The sequence below is a fragment of the Camelina sativa genome, chromosome 2, assembly GCF_000633955.1.
Source record: "Camelina sativa cultivar DH55 chromosome 2, Cs, whole genome shotgun sequence".
NCBI lineage: Eukaryota > Viridiplantae > Streptophyta > Magnoliopsida > Brassicales > Brassicaceae > Camelina > Camelina sativa.
Genome location: NC_025686.1, coordinates 4,801,729 through 4,821,628, shown reverse-complemented (window position 1 = coordinate 4,821,628; position 19,900 = coordinate 4,801,729). Strand labels below are relative to the sequence as shown.

The window sequence follows — 19,900 nt, the reverse complement described above, 5'->3', positions numbered from 1 at the left end:
CTATTTTATATTTCATAAAATAATGATGCAAATACAACAAATAAACAATATAAAAATGTAATAATACATCAAAAATAAAATACTATAATATTCTAAAATAATAAGTATTCAAATAGACTAATAGATTTACATAACAATTCAAAATAAATATTATCTCAAACAAAATATATATTTTTAAAAATAAAACAATAATTTTTATTATTATATTATAAATTTTTTAAAAAAATTGATAAGCACGGGATATATCCTAGTTATAATCTAATCAAGAAAGAAAATCATATTCATTTGATTTAGAACAACATATGGTCCACGCATCATCATGTGAGTTCTCAGACAGTGGGGGATCCAACAAATGTTTAATTTTGATCGGATGTCAAAAAAAACTTATTATATAAATTAAAACTATTTATAGTCAAATTTAACCCAAAAATAATATCCAACCAAATTTAGAAAATCAACTGGTCCTAGTTCAATAATGTTTTATTGCAAACGGATGTTTTGTTTTAGTTACAAACTTTATAATGAGTAAAACTTAAAAAAATACATTTACCTTTACCCCCTAAAAAAGGAGTAATATTTTTTTCTATTGTACATTAGTAATAATAATTAATATAACTTTTAAGGGATTGTTTCTACGATTTAAGCTTTTATAAATAAAGATTCGAATCGGATAATCTTGGAATGGGCAAGGCAACAAGAGGCGTTTTGAGCTTCAAGACAATCCCAAACTTCTCTTTCAAATCCAACACTTGTCCTTCCGGTATCTTCCAATCGAACGAATGTAATAATGTCGCGAGAGTGTACAAAACCATCCTCTCAGCGAGTGCTATACCCGCGCAAATTCTCCGTCCAGATCCAAATGGAATAAACCTATAATCTGTTCCACTGAAATCATAAGACTCATTATCAAGAAACCTCTCAGGACGAAACTCAGTCGGATTATCCCACACATTTGGGTCTCTCTGAATAGACCAAACGTTGATGAAGGTATTAGCGTTTTTAGGAATGGTGTAGCCGCCCACAACCGCGGTTTCAGTCGGACGATGAGGGACAAGCAAAGGAATGGTTGGATAAAGTCTAAGTGTTTCTTTCATAATGGCGACTATGTAAGGAAGACTAGTGATGTGTGATTCTTCAACTATGTTGTCTTTGCCTACAACTTTGTCTAGCTCCTGTTGCGCTCTCCTCATTAAAACTGGGCTGCTTATTAGTTGGGCCATCGCAAACTCTATCGTGTTGGTTGTTGTATCTGTACCACCAACTACCATATCCTTCACATATATATGACAATAGCATTGATAAAGTCAGTCTTCATAGTTGCAAGAATATGCTATCCTCCGAAGTTAATATTCTAAATTAAAGTATTAAAACTGAAATAATTTCATTACCATTAGTACGGCTTTGACATGGTTGAGTGTAATGGGAACCTCAGAGTCGGCTTCTTGGTCCTTTAACTTCATCAAATGTTGCAAGAGGTCTTTACATTCACCATCATCACCATCCCTACTTCTTAGTCGTTGCATCTGCTCGATGGCTTTATCAAGTATGGTATCGAGCTCTCGAGCACACACATGCATCTTCTTCACAAGTCCTTGAAGATCAAAGCTTGCTAACATTGGGAGAAAATCAGAAATATTAGGCTCCCCCAAAAGCCTAGTTATTTCAGAAATAACTCCTTTAAACTCTGTTCCAACACTCTCCATTTCATCTGCTTTCACCGTACCTCCCCATAACATATTCATCGTGAGGTTCATCATCGTCAAAAAGATCTGGTCACCGACGTTGACTGGTGATTCTTCTTGACCTCTTTGGTACAAGTATCTCGTTCTTTCCCGGATCTCTTTGCATCGAAACTCGTAGAAAGAATCCAAAGTTTTTCGGTTAAGAAGCTGGAGAACGCAAACTTTTCTAAGCATTCTCCATTCGGCACCGTATGGTAACAAAACAAGGTCAAGACCGCCATAGGTAACCACTCGGCCTGTGAGAGTGATGTCATGGTTTGAGAAATTGATGTCGTGGTCTTTAAATATCTCTTGAGCTAGTGCTGGAGAGTTGACCACGACGGTCAGTTTTGAACCAAGATTGAGTTTGAAGATTGGACCGTAACTTTGAGCGAGGTTTGTAAAGTATGTGTGAAGATCCGGGTCAAGAAAGGGAAGGTTTCCGACAATAGGTAGCCCTCGCGGTCCAGGCGGTAGAGGCGGATGCGGGGAGCGTTTCAAGAAGTACCACAGAATCGATAAGATGGCTATGAGAACGATAACTGCGTAAGGTTTAACATTGATTAGTATTGTGTTGTCGGTAAAGAGAGCTGAAATCGGAGACATCGTTTACAGTTGTTGTCCCTTAATGATATTGTATACGGTTAGGACGTACAGCATTATTTATCTTCAAAGTTAAGGGTCTTAAGATGATAAATTGATAACATTTGAATGGATGATATAATTTCATCATTTTAGAAAATCAAAATGTTTAGTTGTTGACTTGTTGGACATATTTTAACTTTAAAGTCGTCAAAAATAATAATATATTATTTTCGTCAAAGAAAAATGATAGTATATCTCTAGGGATCCAAATTTTGAAGTCATCCAAACAAAAGAGATACATTTGGTGTACAATGCTTAAAAAAAAAAAAACTATTTTGTTTAAATTAACAATAACAAAACAAAACAAAAAAAATTGTCCACAACTTTCAAATGCTTTGAATTAAAGAGCTTGACTAATTTAAACCATTAGAAAGTTGTTGGACAATATTTGTTTTTGATAAAAATGTTGTGGACAATTTTATGTAATACTTTTGGTTTTGGGCGGTGAATATGATACGCAAATTATTTGTGTAATACAATTTTTTAAGGTCGGAGACATGAATACGTAAATCTCTAATACGGAACTTGAGACCTTCTCGACTCTCTCTCTCACGGGATGGCCATGTAATACCAAACACATATAGCGTATCGTTGTGGTTTTCATAAACTAACTTTATGTATAACAAAAACAGCGTATCCATTTGAAGTTTGTTTTTAGTCCAATAACATGTTTTCGGTATAGAACCCGAATTTAGTTTCTTTGACAAATCATATCAACTAGCTATCATACTCTATTTAAATCTAAAATTAACCAAACGTCACAACAAAGGTTACAACAATCCATAAGACGAGATTGAGCATCGTCACATTGTACAATTTCTATTAAAACATACATTATATACGTCCACAAAAACAAAATGATCAATTATTTTTCTCCTTATTAACTTTTCATAAACTTAAAGATAAAGATTTGGATCAGACAACCTTAACACGGGTGTTGCAACAAGTGGATTCTTCAACTTCAACACAAACCCGAACTTCTCCTCGAGCTTCATTTTTTCTCCTTCCCCTACTTTCCAATCAAAAGAATGCAAAAACGTCGTGATGCGGTGTGGAAGCTAAGAATGGATAGGGATGAGAGTCCTCCTCTCAGGTCCTACTCAAGGTAAGATTTTTATGGGAGTAAGAGTCCTCCTCTCTAGGCTTACACAAAGCTTTCTTTAAAATAATTCTTTATTCAATTCAATGTTGTCTATACATGTGAGGGTTCGATCCCTTTTATAATGGATAATCAAATCTAAAACTAAGGGAAGAAGATAAACACCAAATATTCTAATCCTAATCCTAAAAGTAAAGATTATATATTCTTCCATAATAAAATAGAAAATTAATCTAAATCCTAATTGTGAGCTATGTAAACACCGACGTCAAACACTACAAGAAATATTAGCATTGATAGCAGAAAAGCATAGCATTGTTTTCGTAAACGCTATCGTTGATAAAAAAAAATAAGACTATGTAATAGCGTTATAAAAATGCTAAACCTAAAAATGACTAAGCGGGAAATCTAAATTTGGGAGTCGGAACCAAAAACCACAAAAAGCGGGTGATACTTAGCCAAAAAAAAATTATTTTCTGCTTAACTGTAATCAAAAATATAAAAAAAAACCATTATTGATTTTATTTTCCTTCTAATTTCACCTCTTCGACTCCAGATATTCTCTTCCCTCTTTGTCTCAAAATCTCTTTTCTTCTTCAGATCTCTTCTTCTCATCGTATTCAGATCTCCTCTTCGTCTCCAGATTTCCTCTCTCTTCTCTTATTGTCGTCTTCCTCCGCCGCCGCGACCACCAAACCCACCCGATTCAACCGAAACTCAGTCCTCCTTTGATGAAGCAAGCTTTGATTAAGCTTAACGGATGAAGTTTCTTATAGCTTAAATACGAGCAATTTAGGTTTACTTTTTGTATTGGTTTTTGATTTCGTTTAATTTGGTATGAAGCAGGTATACGGAGACATCTTCAATTGCTTTAACGAAAGAAGTGTCTAAGAAGGTATGAAGCTTTTTCACTTGGATTTTAAGATTCATACATGTGGGATTTATGGTTTGAACTTTGGCTATTATTTTAGACTTTAAAAACTAATAATGGTTCTTACAATCGTTGGTGTGGTGCAGGTGTCGTTTTGGTGTCTTTGCAGGTGAGGATGTGAAGAGGACTTTGTTTATTTCCATGGTGTTTCTTCTACTCTCATCTGATTTGACGGCCAAGCTAAGTAATAAAGGTATAAAGTTCTTTGGGTTTATTTATGGTTTGCAGGTGAGGATCTAAGAANGAAAGAAGTGTCTAAGAAGGTATGAAGCTTTTTCACTTGGATTTTAAGATTGATACATGTGGGATTTATGGTTTGAACTTTGGCTGTTATTTTAGACTTCAAAAACTAATAATGGTTCTTAGAATCGTTGGTGTGGTGCAGGTGTCGTTTTGGTGTCTTTGCAGGTGAGGATGTGAAGAGGACTTTGTTTATTTCCATGGTGTTTCTTCTACTCTCATCTGATTTGATGGCCAAGCTAAGTAATAAAGGTATAAAGTTCTTTGGGTTTATTTATGGTTTGCAGGTGAGGATCTAAGAACTTGGTTTGTTTCCATGGTGTTTCTTACATGGGTTTATTTATGGTTCTTTGAATTTGTCTGCTTCTTCAGTCCAAAAGTTTGTAGGATTTTTTTACTCTTAGCTTTGTTGTTTTTCACCCAAATTTAGGAGCTTTGGTGTGTACTGTCATCTTTGAATCAGCAACCGTTGCTCCCCACAACATTTGAGTCATAACATTCAATATGGTCACAAATATATGTTCCCCAATGTTAACCCGCGATCCAGCTCGAGCCCAATCCGCCAAATAGCGGACCGTTCGCCTGGTTTCGAGACAGTGAAGTGAATGAAAAGAATTTGAATCCAGCGTGGCGCTTCTTAACATTTTGTTAATGCAAATTTTTTTCAGCATTCGCCATTCCTGTCCGTATGGTGACCAGACGATATCTACGCCACCATACGTGCTGAGCGAACCTGCCACATTCACGTTCGCAAAGATGACGTCATTAGTTCTTAGAATCTCGCGCGTGGCTTTGAAAGAAGTGATCACAATGTTTAGTCTGGTGTCGAGCCAGAGTTTGAAAACGGGGCCGTACTTTTGAGCAAGTTTGTGAAAGTAAGTGTGAAGCTCCGGATGGAGGAATGGGAGGTTTCCGACGATGGGAAGACCTCGGTGACCCGGCGGTAACGGTGGAAACCGTCTTTTGGATTTGGCGTAAAGCCATATATACCAAAAAAGAGTGGACACGACGATCAAAGCTAAAACAGAGTCCAAGAAGTTGCTGTTGCGATTTTGGACCGTAAAGAAACTGAAAATTTCAGACATTGTTTCCCTTTATGTATTATTGTTTATTTTATTTTTGTATCAAATTTTGGACTTGAAGTAGCGACTATATATAGTTGTCAGGTTCCAAGTTGATCAATTTTAGCTTAATTTGTTATCATAGGTTAGATTTTTTTTTCCGTATCAAATCGATCAATTTTAGCTTAATTTGTTATCATAGGTTAGATTTTTTTTTCCGTATCAAATCGATCAATTTTAGCTTAATTTGTTATCATAGGTTAGATTTTTTTTTCCGTATCAAATCTGATAATTTGTCAACGGTATTACTCATTATGTATTTACTTAAAATATAGGAACAATTAGAAATAAATGATAAATAAATCATTTTTTGTCCATCTATGCATTCTGTGAATAAAGATAATTTATTCCTAAATTACCCTTTATCTTGAATATAACCAATTTTCCAAAAAAAAAAAAACGATCTGTAAAAAAATAATGTTGAAAGCATGAAGATACAGAAAAGTTCAAAAATATGTTGTTTTTGTTAATGTTTTCGATGTATGAAATTTGATCTACAAAGTTTAGAACACATATTCTAATTTTAGAATATATATTATATACACTGTACATATTCTACGAACTTTAGATTATGTATTCTACACACTCTACATGTTCTATAAAATGTAGAAGGCATTTATGTTCTACAATATTTAGAATACTGATTTCTACAAAATCTAGAATACGTATTCTACTATTTCCTCTCTGTTCTAAGTAATTTAGAATACATTTTCTAACCTTTATTAATGTTCCAAAATTGTTAGAATGTGTATTCTTAAATTTTTGGAGCTTGTCTATAAAAAATAGAAAATACGTTCCACATAATTTAGAATTTCTTTAATAAAATGGAAATAAAATCTAAAAATAAGGAAACCGAATATATGCATTTGATTACGTCTACAAATGTTAGAAATTGTGTTCTAAATATTTTAGATTTTTATACCTAATTGATTATGTGTGACGTTTTTTTCTTCTTCTTTGTTCTTTCTTCTTCCTTTATTCTTCTTCTTATTACGACCTCCACTTTCAAAATTATTTCACGAGAGTGGGACATAAAAATATGTTACAGATCTTTGTAACATGTGGTGAATGGAGATCTTTTGATAAGGAGTGGAAGTTTATTGTTGATGAAGAAAAATGTGCTAGATTACTCACCTTGTAATCTACAACAACTCTTGAAGACCTAAAAATGATGGTTTCAGAAGACTACACCATAGAACATACTATGGTTGATGTGGAATTCAGCTATCTACCTATAGATCTCGGCGTTGATTCTCCTCCAGTTCTTGTAAAGAATGAACGACAGCTAAAAAATTTTGTTGACTATTTTAAAAGGAAGAGTAACATACGATTATGTGTGACGTTTATAGCAATAGGTGACAACCAAAGGAGTAGAGTGAATACTGATTTGAATCAGAAACTACATGATTCAATTGAAAGGGGCAATGATTGTCATGTGCGTGAAAAAACTGAAGCTATGGTGAATGAGGATAAACAAAATGATCAATTCCTCAGAAATTCCTACGATGTTAAAGTTGGATCAGCGGTTGAAGATTCAATGGTAAAGCATGGGAAACATTTCAGAAGCAAGGAAGCGTTACAAGCAACTTTAGAAATTTGTGCGATAAAGAATAAGGACTACAGGGTTACAAAATCTGATAAGAAATTTTGGTGTATACGCTGCGTACAAAAGGTTTGCAAATGGAGGGTTCGTGCTGAGTGCTTAGATGGGTCTACATATTTCAAAATCAATAAGTTTGTGGCAAAACATAATTGTGCTCCTTCAAAGAAAACAAAAATTTGTAGGACACCTACTCACAGATTTGGATCTAATTTACAAACTTATTGAAACAGAATAGATAAAGGGAAAAGAAACATGTCACAATAAGCAAAGTAAATCAAGAAAACTGAGATCTATCTCTTACGTACCACATATTTACTTGGCTGATCTGTTGGATTGGACTGTTGCAAGGTTGTGGATCTCCTTGTGAGTCTTGTAGTTGCAGATGCAGAGATGAAATCCTTCACTAGTGATATATCATCCTCTAATTTTCCCAGTCGTGCTTCAAACTTATCGAAGGAAGCATCAAACTTCTCGAAAGAAGCATCAAACAGTCCTTTAAGAAAGGACTTCGTTTCTTCATTTAAAGCAACATGTGTTGCAGCTGCTGCTCGTTGACAAAGCAATTTCTTTTTGCGTGTCTCTGCTCCGTGATCAGGCTGTCTTTTCTTACTCCTCTTCAAACTAGAGACATGGTTTGCTTCATCATTCATATGAGGGAGCTCATTCCCAGCTTCAGTTACCTCCTTCTCACCTTCGATATCAATCTCTTGTACATTCTCAATATTGTCACCTTCTATATCATCATCTTTAATAGCTCCCCAAACATAGTTTCCAAAATCTTCCCCTGATCTGATCATATCAATCATATAATCCACTTCACCATCTTTGATTTCATCCGACCATACAAATATTGCATCCTCATTTTCTAAATAAGAAATGAATGGATAAACAACAGCCAACAAAACAGAAAACAATTCAAAAAATCAGTGTAGATAATCATATGTGGAAAACTAGCAAGAAAAATAAAGTAACACTGCATACAAATATTGCATCCTCATTTCCTAAATAAGAAATGAATGGATAAACAACAGCCTACAAAACAGAAAACAATTCAAAAAATCAGTGTAGATAATCATATGTGGAAAACTAGCAAGAAAAATAAAGTAACAATGCATGTTGTGACATATGTGGAGATCTAGCAACAAAAATAAAATAACACTTTAATATGATAGAATCCAAACGAAATTAACATCGAATGTAGTCTCTAAGTAGCATAAATATAATAAATTCACATTTGACTTAAATGTGCTCTCCACAAAAATGATATCCTCATATGAAACATTTGCTGCGCCTTTCCAATTAGAGCATTTAGGAGCTTCGATCAATTCACTATTAATTTTTTCTCCCAACAATAATCCAATGTCTGGAACTGCTTCCATCACCCATATCTGAAGTGCATATGAAAATCCATACAAAACATAGCTTTTGGTTTTTTTCAAATCACATCTTGTTTTCACAATACAATTTTGGTAGATAATCATAAGCTTTAAGCCCCCAAGGATAATTATGAACATTACGAAGATCTATTACCATCTTGATGTATAAATGATTGATTTTTTCGTATCACCCTTAGCCATGACCAACCCACCTATCACACAAATATAGACGAAACGGATTCTATCCTCCGGAGTCCACTTCTTAACATCTTCTATGTCATCCAACAATTTCTTTATGCAAATCTGTCCATCTCTCTTCAACAATTTACTCCAAAATCTTTTATCATCTTTCCAATTCTCATAATCACACCTTCCATCATCAATGTATTTGAGTCCACTTACTGCATAAAATTCTTGGAATGAAAATCTAAGTGGTTTTCATCCAAACACAAACCATAACTCATGTTTTTTCTTTGTTACCAATTGCCTACACATGATGTTGTGTACCAAGCGAGCTGAATAACCTAATTCGTTTTTGTGTATTGCAAAGACATGAGCGAACACTGGATCTCTCTTCACTTCATCATACTCTGATGGCAATGCTTCCTTTAGTTTGCTCAAAAGAGACAATTTGCAGCTGTTATTTATCTTTTCCACTAGTGGCTCTTTCCATCTTTAAATAGACGTTTTGAACATTCATTTTCCATGTTTGTACAAAAGCAATACACACTTAAAATATAAAAAAAATCATGAAAGTGGATCAGCCACAATGTGAACAAATTATTTACGTATTACCAATAGCAAAACAAACTCTTTTCATGAAATAAATCAAAAGCTAAGCAACTGAAGCGTAACTACTTACACCTAATAGAACGAATCAAAGCAACATGAGTACTAAATATAATAAGTCCAACTCATGCAAAGAAATCGAAGCTACCAAAATCAATTTTAATCTGTTTGAAACATAATTTTTACCTAGAATATATATGAAGCTCTGAATATTTATAAACCACAAAACTATTAAGAAATGCATGCTCTACCTTCTAATAATAGAGAATTAATAAAATTCTTATTGAGGTTCTGTTTGGAAAATTCTGAGTGCCACAAAGATGGTAAGACAAATCGATGTGAGAGAATAAGAGAGAGTAAGATGTAGAAGAATAAAGAAAAAAAATTGTTTATGAAAGCTCAATTTTCTGAAGAAGAACAATAGATGAACGACAACTACAAGTATTTTAAGTAAAAGAATATTGTATTGCCTTATATTTTTATTCCAAAAAATATTTAAAAAAAAATTGATTTAGGAAATATTTTTTTAACGTTTTGTAAGATTTTAAAAAACTAAGATTATAATGGGATTTTAATAAAATGAATACATATGTGACCAATCTTGTTCATAGAATGCATAGATGGACAAAATTGATTTATTGATTGAATAACAAGTGATTGTGAATGATTTTAAATAATTTATATAAATTTCAAATTCAATAACACATGATTTTAGATGATTATTAGAAATCACTGATTCAATAACAGTGAATTTAAGAATACCTTAAAATCTTCTAAAATATCAAGTTCAATACACCCCCTAAGTTGTTGTAGATAAAAACACATGTGTATGATTTGTTTGTTTGATTACCAAATGTGGCCAAATCTTTTTTTAAGCTTTAGAATAAACGAGTTAAGTATTTATATTAAGACTGTTCAATGATTTTCGAATAAATACTTTATTGAAAAACCTGGTCAATGATTTTCGAATGAATATTTTATTATCAATTATGCAATGTAAAAATCTAGATTATCTATACTATTAAAAGGGAAGCATTTTTAATAAGTAGACATAGATTAAGAGTTTATTACAATGAAATGCCACTAAAAACTGAATAGGGATAAGTATAAATAAGGAGCCAAACATATTGAAATTAAATTGGAACCAAACAGATTGATAATAATTAAACTAGCCGAACAAATATTAAATGATAAGAACACATAAAATCAGAAACTATTAAGATCTACTATAAAATCGGAAACAATTAAGACATACTATAAAATCCAAAATAAATCAACCCATAAAATTAGCTAGAATTTAAACAACTAATTAAAACTAATTAACGCTTAATTTATAAGGAAGTTGATATAATCTTAGCAATTTAATCTAGGATAATCTCGGAAACTAATACCAAAATCTCGAAAAAGTCAATTAAACATAGATAATAAGGAAATCAGAATTAAATATCCATAATACTAATTTGTACTTGCAATAACTAATTGACAATTAAAAATCAAAACAGTTAACAGTATACCATTTTAATAACAAACTAATTGATTGTTTCTTAAAATATTTACCAATATAACAAATGTTTTTCCTTTATCGATCACAGTTGTAAATGTATTTTTGAAAATTTAGAATTATTATATTCCTAACCATTTGGAGTAATTTTAGGAACTATAACAATTAAGAAAAATATATTTTTAATGATGAAAGATTTTTCTATAACCCTAAATGACAGCTTATTTGTTTTTGTAAAAATAGTGCTTCTATTGACAAGCCGATCACTCAGATTCATTGCTGTAGTTCTATTATAATATTTCTTTTGGTGTTTTTTTAGTGTTCTTTTGGTGTTTTTTTTTGTTTTATAAAATCAAAATTTTTCTCACCTCAAGTTATTTATTTGTTTCAGATTTTTTCCCTCGGAGATTGACCCAGTGACATCTTGAGTATGAAGCAAAAAGAAACCAGGGAAAAAAAATATTAAGTTAATTCACTAAACCAATAATATATTAAATTCAGGTATTATAGTCTCAAAATTACATGTAAACTAAAGTTATATTGTGCTTTTTGTACTTCAAAAAGCAAGTATATAAGATTAAGTACACGTGAACATTAGGATGGAAGATTATGATAATTTCATTCCCATGTATATATACATGTATTAATGAGAGTTTGACTCTGAGCGGTTAACAGGACAACGAATATGCCATTTTTGAATAAATATGACATCATCAGTTACATATTAAGATTCTTAATTTAATATCGGATTATTTTCTTAAGCTTATGTTTTCTCACTTTTTTTTTGTGGTTTACACAGAGTGACATGTAAAGCCAAAATCATAGGAAAAACTGTTACAATGTTTTCAATAAAAAAAAATTCAGAACACAAGCTACGCCGCACCTTTTGCACAACTCTACAGGTTTTAAATTTTATTATAACTTATATATTTATAAACTTATAATAGAATATAACGTTATTGTAGTTGTAACCCTCAAGTTTTCAATAATATATTATAAGGTCTGTTCGTTTCAACCCTCAAATTATAAGTGAGCGACTTAAAAGTAATTAGTGTCGCTAAAACTAAACCAGAGACAGATTAAGAAAATGTGAACTTGCATGATTAAACCAACTGGCCCATAGTCTAATCAAAGTTTTGAAATTGCATGATTAAAAGACTTTTAAAAATGATTTACGATTGTAATGTCTAAGGTAAAACAGGGAGGAGAAAAATCAAGGCATTTCTTGACGTGTAGTATACTTTACTTGTGATTGATTTTACTATATTTAGAATTATAGATGAAAACAACATTTAATTATGTACTAGATTTATGCATCTATCTACAAATAGTGTAAGATATATATATATATATATATATATATATATATATATATGTGTGTGGTATAAAAGATAAATTATTTTTAATATATTACATAAATTGTAACTTCACATTTTTTTTTGTTTTACATTTTAGGGGTAGATTATTTTTGGTTGGAAGAGAAAAAATCAAAAAGGTAATTTTGTTTTTTCTGGTCGTAAAGACCAGCATAAGATCTCAAATATTTAAATTATTATTAAAACCTTAGTTATGCGATAGAATATAAAATATATATTTTTTTTTGAACAAAGCGATAGAATATAAAATCTCAAATAATTAAATTATTATTAAAATCTTATTTATACGATAGAAAAACCTTAACATATACGGGACGAGACACATTTTCTGTCCCAAAATAAACATACCGTTTTCTCTTACTACTTTTTTTTAATGTATTGTCTTTATTGATAACAAAATAAATTTGATCATTCTTTTTTGTCTAAACCAAATTAGAGTTTGGATCTTGAATATTAATAACATTTCCAAAAATTTGTTTACAAATATATTAGTAAACTTAGTTTTTAAAATCAACCCCGCACATACGTGCTGGTCCGAATGTAGTATAAAATAATACAATTACAAACAACCAAATCGGGTAATAATATAAACTTTCAGCACACACAAATCACTTTGGACAATCTCAGAAAAGTTTTATCATAAGAAAATAAAATCGAAGATATTGAATGAGTAATGGTCTCCAACTTACAAAAGCTTAAGACATCATCACTTTTACACAGCAACCCCAAAAAAAAAAAAAACAATTCTAAGAACAACAAAACCAACATTTTACATAATCGGCCCTGTTACATCACAAACCGGTAGGGTGCAAGGGACTAGAAATTTGGTTTGGACAACCTTGATATAGGAATTGCCATGAGTGGTTTCTTTAACTTCACAGTGGATAGGAGGAACAAGCAGAGGAAGTGTAGGATGAATCCTAAAAGAGTCTCTATCATAATAGCTCGCAAGCAAAAGTATAATAAAATGGCTCCTATTCCAAAATAATTAGGAAACAATAGAGAAACCAGATTTTACGAAAATAATGTGGAATCAATTCTGAAAGTTTGATCTTATGAACATAATCACAGATTCTAATTATTTTTTCCGTTTGCTTTCAAGTAATAACAAAGGAATCAATTCTCATTTTCCTGTATCATTCATAAGATCTCAGAAAGCAAAAAAAAAACAGAAACTCTCCCCTTCTTATCACAAAAAAAAAAGTCTTTACCAATCTTATTATCTCTACTTTTCCTCAGGATTCACTTGCTGTCTGCACCGGCGTGCGCACTCCTGGTAACTCATAACCAAACCGCTACATTTCAGCGGGTTATCAATGTTCTCTTTGTAGCATTTCATCCACGCTTCGTGATCTTCAGAACAAGGCATTGGTTTCGGTTCAGGGATCTTATACTCTTTCTCCCTCAGCTCCTTGGCTCTCTCTGTCACTTCATGAACAAGGTTCTTCTCTACTTTCTCCAGCTTCTCAAGAACCTTCTCACTCTCTTTCGAAACAGACTTTATCAACTGCAACTCCGCGCTTGCTGCTGCTGCTGCTGCTTGTTGCGGTATTGGGAAGAAAAACGGTGGCTGCATTGGTAACTCCGCCATTGGATTCGGCTTCTCTGCATCGTGGTGGTGTGTTTTCGCTTCTTGTTCCACCTTCCTCTGTGGTGACACTTTGGGTTTGGTTTTCTTCGCCTTCCTCTTTGGTTGATCGTTACCTTCAGCTAGCTGATTGATCAGCTTTGAACTGATCTGAATCGAAAAGTCGCCCATACTATACCAAGTTTGCAAAACCCTGGAAGATGAAAAATCCATATCAAGAAACACAACAAAGCTTCCTTAAAGTTTTCCCAATATCTTCAATTCAACGACCCAAAGCTCTAGCTAACTACCATAGCAACATAAGTTGACTCTTTCGGTACAAGTTCTAGATTATGTAAAGCTTAAGCAATTACAAGAATGCAGCTAAAGTTTTGAGTCCAACATTGCTACAAATATACACAAAAATGTTTATGAATACTTAAATCCAGATTCGAAGATCTTAATATTCCCATCATCGTAGATATAACACTGACCAAATCGATCTTTACAGAATCGAATGAGTGATTCATCGAAATCGATTTAGAACGATTCTGGATAAAAATTTCTATAGAGCAAGGATTCAGCAAAAAAAAAAAAAAACCCTAGAATCTCACATCAAGGATCAAAAATTCGATGGGAGGAAACCAAAATTCACATATAATTGGAGATTACGATAGCGAAGAGAGACTATATACCTTAGGGAGAAGAAGATCGGAGAAAGGATCGGTGAACGGCGACTCTCTCTCTCTTCGGCTAGATAGGAAAAAACTCAGTCGTTGCAGCTACGAAGACGAGAAAGAAGAAACTGAGAGACGCTGGTTTGGAAATGTATGGGCTGTTACAAGATAAAAAGTGTTATCTTGAGCCCAATTTTGCTTATTGGGCTTTTAAGGCCTTTATATCCTGCCTATGTATTCGAAATGTTTTTTGATCCTTGTTATGGTCATTAATTGAATCAATTAAATACAAATTGGAAACTTTTAATTCTTAATCCGAAATTGTATAAATAAATAAAAAAATATACAAAAGATCAAAATTTTCTTTTGCCTCAGATCATTAGTTTTGTTGGACCGGTCCTAACTTTTGTTTTATACGTAAATTTGAAGAAGAGTGCATACCCGTGTCAATTGGACACGAAACCAAACATCGTACCTTAATGTATCAAACTAACCACACATGACTTTACAATATTAGATAATATTAACTTATTTAGGAAAAGACCTGTATAGCTAAAATTGCAAGTCACTTTGGGAAAGAGTAGAACATAAATTTGATCTAATTATGTATACAGGTACGTACGTGTCAGATAGGTGTTCGTCTCTATTATTTTTTCGTATAGATAACATGCAAATATATATATTACTATAAGATAGCTTATTTGTTAATAAGTCACACGTGTCTACTATCAACGTAAGACTACGAACCAAAATGCTTACTTACTTTTTGCGGTATTGTCTACGGCAACTGCTAATCTCCGACAACTTCAATATCCTTTGACGATGTCAGACTTCCAACACTACTTGTATATTGTTTTCATTGAAAATTCTTTAAATATAATAACTTATAAGTTTTATTTTGTTAAGAAGACTTTGCTAAACTTCGAACACTACTTGTATATTGTTTTTTCATTTAGCATATGCAGGATTCTGACTTGATGTAAACCATTGAATAAGTGGTTAGTTTTGTAAAATGTTAAAAGTTAGGATTTGCCAGTTTTCATTTCACATTAGTTCCAAAGTCATTTTCACCAACCAATTAATCTAAGGTTTTCCGACACTCCTTAGTTTTCGTGAAATTATATTAAATTATGATTTACTTTTGACAAATATTTACTCAAAGTAACCTTTTTTTCTTCTTCTTCAGCAGATGATTTGAATACCTGTCATAATATATACATTATCTGATTTCTCTAGAAATATTTCTGTCGACATTAAAAATTCTATGATATATATATACGAGTGGTCATACATTATTATATTAGTGCTTCATATATATAATAATTATGAAAACCTCGATTTCTAGTTTATACATCTACCAAAAATATTTAAATCATCTCTCCATCACGTACAACTTAGTTTATTATGTACGCGTATTATGTATAAATATGTTTAAATTTTGAATATGTTTATACATGAAAATGAACCATGCATATCCTTGTTATGTATACTGTATACAATATTGATCATCATAAGAAAGGTACAAACTTAATTTCTTATAAACTGTTGAAATTTCCACATCAAACATACCATCTATTCTTATTTTGGTAAACACACACACACACATATATATATATATATATATATTTTATTTCTGGATATTCAATATATATATAATCATTCAGGTTATCAATTCCAAGTAAATGAAAGAACATGTGATGCATATATCTTATTCATATATAGTTTATGAATCTAATTCTATATAGTGTATGCAAAAGTCTGGCTAATACTCACTACATATAAATAAAAATTTTATAGTCTATATAACTTTTATCTGACTAAAGAGTTTTTTTTTTTTTGTTAACTCAGAGAGTAAATCCTCAGACCTATGGAGGGGTCCGAGACTAATCTCTCTGGAAGAGTCGCCCTGTTGGTCTAGACCAGAGATCGATTCTCCCTAAGCGCAAGAATTACTCAGTTTTATCCCTTTGACCACATGGGTATGGATCCATTGCTTACAGCCCATTTGTATAACCGGGAAGGGGGGGGGACCCTATCCATGGGATGCCCTTCCCTAGAGAGACTAAAGAGTTTATTTATTATCATGATCGGACCAAAGATTAGAGATATGATTTCTGAAATTTCTAAATATATATAAAAATCTTAAAACCAAAAAGACCCTTCAGTATCTTTTACTCTCTCGTTACACTACTAAATCACCTTAGCGGGTCAACTATACATCTATATATGTATATACGAAATTAATAAAATAATTATATTATTCCTATTAAGAAAAAGGATGTGGCGGACGATGTGAGAAAATGTTGGGGTTATATATAGGTGGGTGAGCTTAGATGCTTAGGCTTTTGACATAAATCTTCTAGTTTGGTATATACTTTCTAATTTCTAAAAATTTAAGGTCTCATATCTCCCTAAAACTAATATACATAACACATATATATATAAGTATATATAAATATCAATTAATGGGGAGGCAGCCATGTTGCGACAAGCTTCTGGTGAAGAAGGGACCGTGGACGGCGGAGGAAGACAAGAAATTGATAAATTTTATATTGAACAACGGCCACTGTTGCTGGAGGGCTTTGCCAAAGCTGGCCGGTCTCCGTCGCTGTGGGAAGAGCTGCCGTCTACGGTGGACCAATTATCTTCGACCTGACTTGAAGAGAGGTCTTCTCTCTGACGCCGAGGAACAGCTTGTCATCGACCTTCATGCTCTTCTCGGCAACAGGTTTGAGCTAGTTTTAACTTTTAACCAATTTCTTTTATAGTATGTAATTGATCATTGGTCATTAATTCTAGTTATACATGCATTAACTAAGGCTTCATGATTAGTAAACTTTATTCTAATATGTATTATGTATCAGCGATGTATAACTAGCTAGAATACATATTTTTTAAAAAGCCCTATACGATGTATAACTAGAATACATATGCATGCATTAACTAAGTCCTATACGATGTTGTCACAAAGAACGAGACTATTTGCCAAAGTTCAGTTCACCAATATAGTACATGGCTTATATCATATGCATGTTTTAGCCCTGTATTTAACAAGTTTGTTGTTCTTATTTTCATATAAATCGGGTTATTCCGAGGTAAATAACTTTCACATGTATTTTATTAAAAAAATTTAGTTCAGTCAAACTTGATGTCTAACTTTGTGAAACATCAAAAAAGCTATAATATATATGTTGTCTAATGGTAAATGCTGTAGAAAATGTAATAGCTAGTGATGAAGAATTGAAAACTGATCTTACATATTATTATATAAGATAATGTTTGGATTATATTATTGATGACTAGCATAAGAAACGATATATGTCTTAATTCAGTTTCCCATCTTTGAACTAAAGTCTTCTATAGTTTTCTTTATAAAAACATTTTGCATTCTATTTCAAATTTTGAAATTAACTTCGAGACAAAGTAACGTTCATCGCTTCCAAATAGAATATTATAACTTATTTTGTCAGTTTCCTTTGAGTTATATACTATATTCGAAGGCACAAGACTTTGATATCTCTACCAACAACCTCAAACCATTATTATTCAAAGGAAAGCATATTAAATGTAACTAAACATATTTCTTAAATTTCATTTTGTATGTAGATGGTCCAAGATCGCTGCAAGATTACCAGGAAGAACAGACAACGAAATAAAAAATCATTGGAATACTCATATCAAGAAGAAGCTCCTTAAGATGGAAATCGATCCTTTGACCCATCAACCTTTAAACAAAGTACCTACCGATAAAAATTTCGCCGATATATCTGAAACTTCATCAAAAGCGGGCAATGTAAAGAGAAGTGATGATAAAATCATAAAAGTCGATGAGACGACAAAAAATACCATAGATGAAAGTAGCACGATCACTCATCAAGATAGTTCAAAAGATGATTATGAGTTACTTGGTGATATTATTCATAACGATGAAGATTTATTTAACATTCTATGGACCAACGATGAACCCCCTCTACTCGATGCATCATGGTGCAATAATAACGTCGGTGTTGTTGGAACAGTCGCAGACAAGAACAACATTGCGGCCGGGGAAGATTTCCCGACATGGCCATTAGAAGAAAAGAACGGTGACAGTTGGATGTTTTTGGATTATTGTCAAGACTTTGGTGTTCAGGATTTTGGGTACGAGTGTTACCATGGTTTTGGTCAAAGCGTCATGGAGACTGGCCACATGGATTAATTAGCATATGCAAGAACGTAGCACATGCATGTACAGACATATATATGTAAATATGCATACGCATGCATCATAGTACGTAAGATAAAAGTAATGTATGAAAAATCATGTAAAGCAGTAAAGAAGCACCATGGTCTTCAAAAAGTACGTATAATATTAGGGTAACGGTAAAAGTATAAATAGGGTTATGGTTAATGAAGATCACTTAAGTGAGAGTTATTCCTTTTCAACCCAACTTTTTTTTTTTTGACAGCCCAGCTGGAGAACACCAAATAATAAGTACTTTTGGCATCCAGATTTGGTGTTTTTCAGAGTTTTTTGTTTTGGTCAAAGGGTGTTATCAATTCACGTGAACACGATGAGAGACTCTCGGACCACTCGGTTTGTATATACTATCATCTATACTATTAAAAGGGAAACATTTTAAATAAAAAACATAGGGTTAGACATTATAACAATGAAATACCACTAAAATCAGAATAAGGATATGTATAATCTTTAAAGCCAAACAAATATCAATTAATAAGGAATTGTGGAGCCAAACAGATATTAGCCAAGAAAATCAGAAATGTATCCAAATAGATACAAAATAAGAAGTTTCCTAAATAATGTATCATAAATAAATCATATCAGTTTCAATAATTAAGGTAATCACATTTTAATTACTCAATATTTTAGAAAGTTGTTTAAAGTTGTTTCCATAACAATCAAAACTTAAATTCGAAATTATATATATATATATATATATAAACTTATTTGATTTGATTTTATACTGTGAGATAATTACGGAAACAACAAATCAATTTAATATAATTAAATATAAAAAAATCAAAACAATAACAATATGTTTACTTTATATGTAAACAGTCATATTGACAGTCTACCAAGTATAACAAACATTTTCCTTTATCGAATTGTATTAATAATAGCTCTAAATGTATTTAAAAAAATTAGTAATTGTTATCTTATTTACATAAACTACTAACCAAATTTTTTGGAGTAATTTTAGGAACCATAAATATTAAAAAAATATATTTTTAATAATGAAATATTTTCAAT

At 32.1% G+C, this 19,900-nt stretch overlaps 4 protein-coding genes and 1 pseudogene across 4 annotated transcripts; 1 reads left to right on the top strand and 4 right to left on the bottom strand.

The window, feature by feature from the left end:
* LOC104717687 (flavonoid 3'-monooxygenase-like) lies at positions 469–2,378 on the bottom strand. The gene is made up of 2 exons (XM_010435300.2): positions 1,389–2,378; positions 469–1,271 (listed from the first exon to the last, which is right to left on the bottom strand). Exons 1-2 carry the CDS (start codon positions 2,325–2,327, stop codon positions 648–650), a joined length of 1,563 nt encoding a protein of 520 aa, XP_010433602.1. The 5' UTR covers positions 2,328–2,378; the 3' UTR covers positions 469–647.
* LOC104748473 (angelicin synthase) lies at positions 5,053–5,721 on the bottom strand. The gene has a single exon (XM_010470113.1). It carries the CDS (start codon positions 5,719–5,721, stop codon positions 5,053–5,055), a length of 669 nt encoding a protein of 222 aa, XP_010468415.1.
* On the bottom strand, positions 7,651–9,113 carry LOC109126316 (annotated as a pseudogene).
* Positions 13,436–14,803, bottom strand: LOC104717676. The gene is made up of 2 exons (XM_010435289.2): positions 14,665–14,803; positions 13,436–14,183 (listed from the first exon to the last, which is right to left on the bottom strand). Exon 2 carries the CDS (start codon positions 14,159–14,161, stop codon positions 13,628–13,630), a length of 534 nt encoding a protein of 177 aa, XP_010433591.1. The 5' UTR covers positions 14,162–14,183; positions 14,665–14,803; the 3' UTR covers positions 13,436–13,627.
* LOC104717666 (protein ODORANT1) lies at positions 16,981–19,071 on the top strand. Its single transcript, XM_010435278.1, has 2 exons — positions 16,981–17,374; positions 18,253–19,071. Exons 1-2 carry the CDS (start codon positions 17,112–17,114, stop codon positions 18,842–18,844), a joined length of 855 nt encoding a protein of 284 aa, XP_010433580.1. The 5' UTR covers positions 16,981–17,111; the 3' UTR covers positions 18,845–19,071.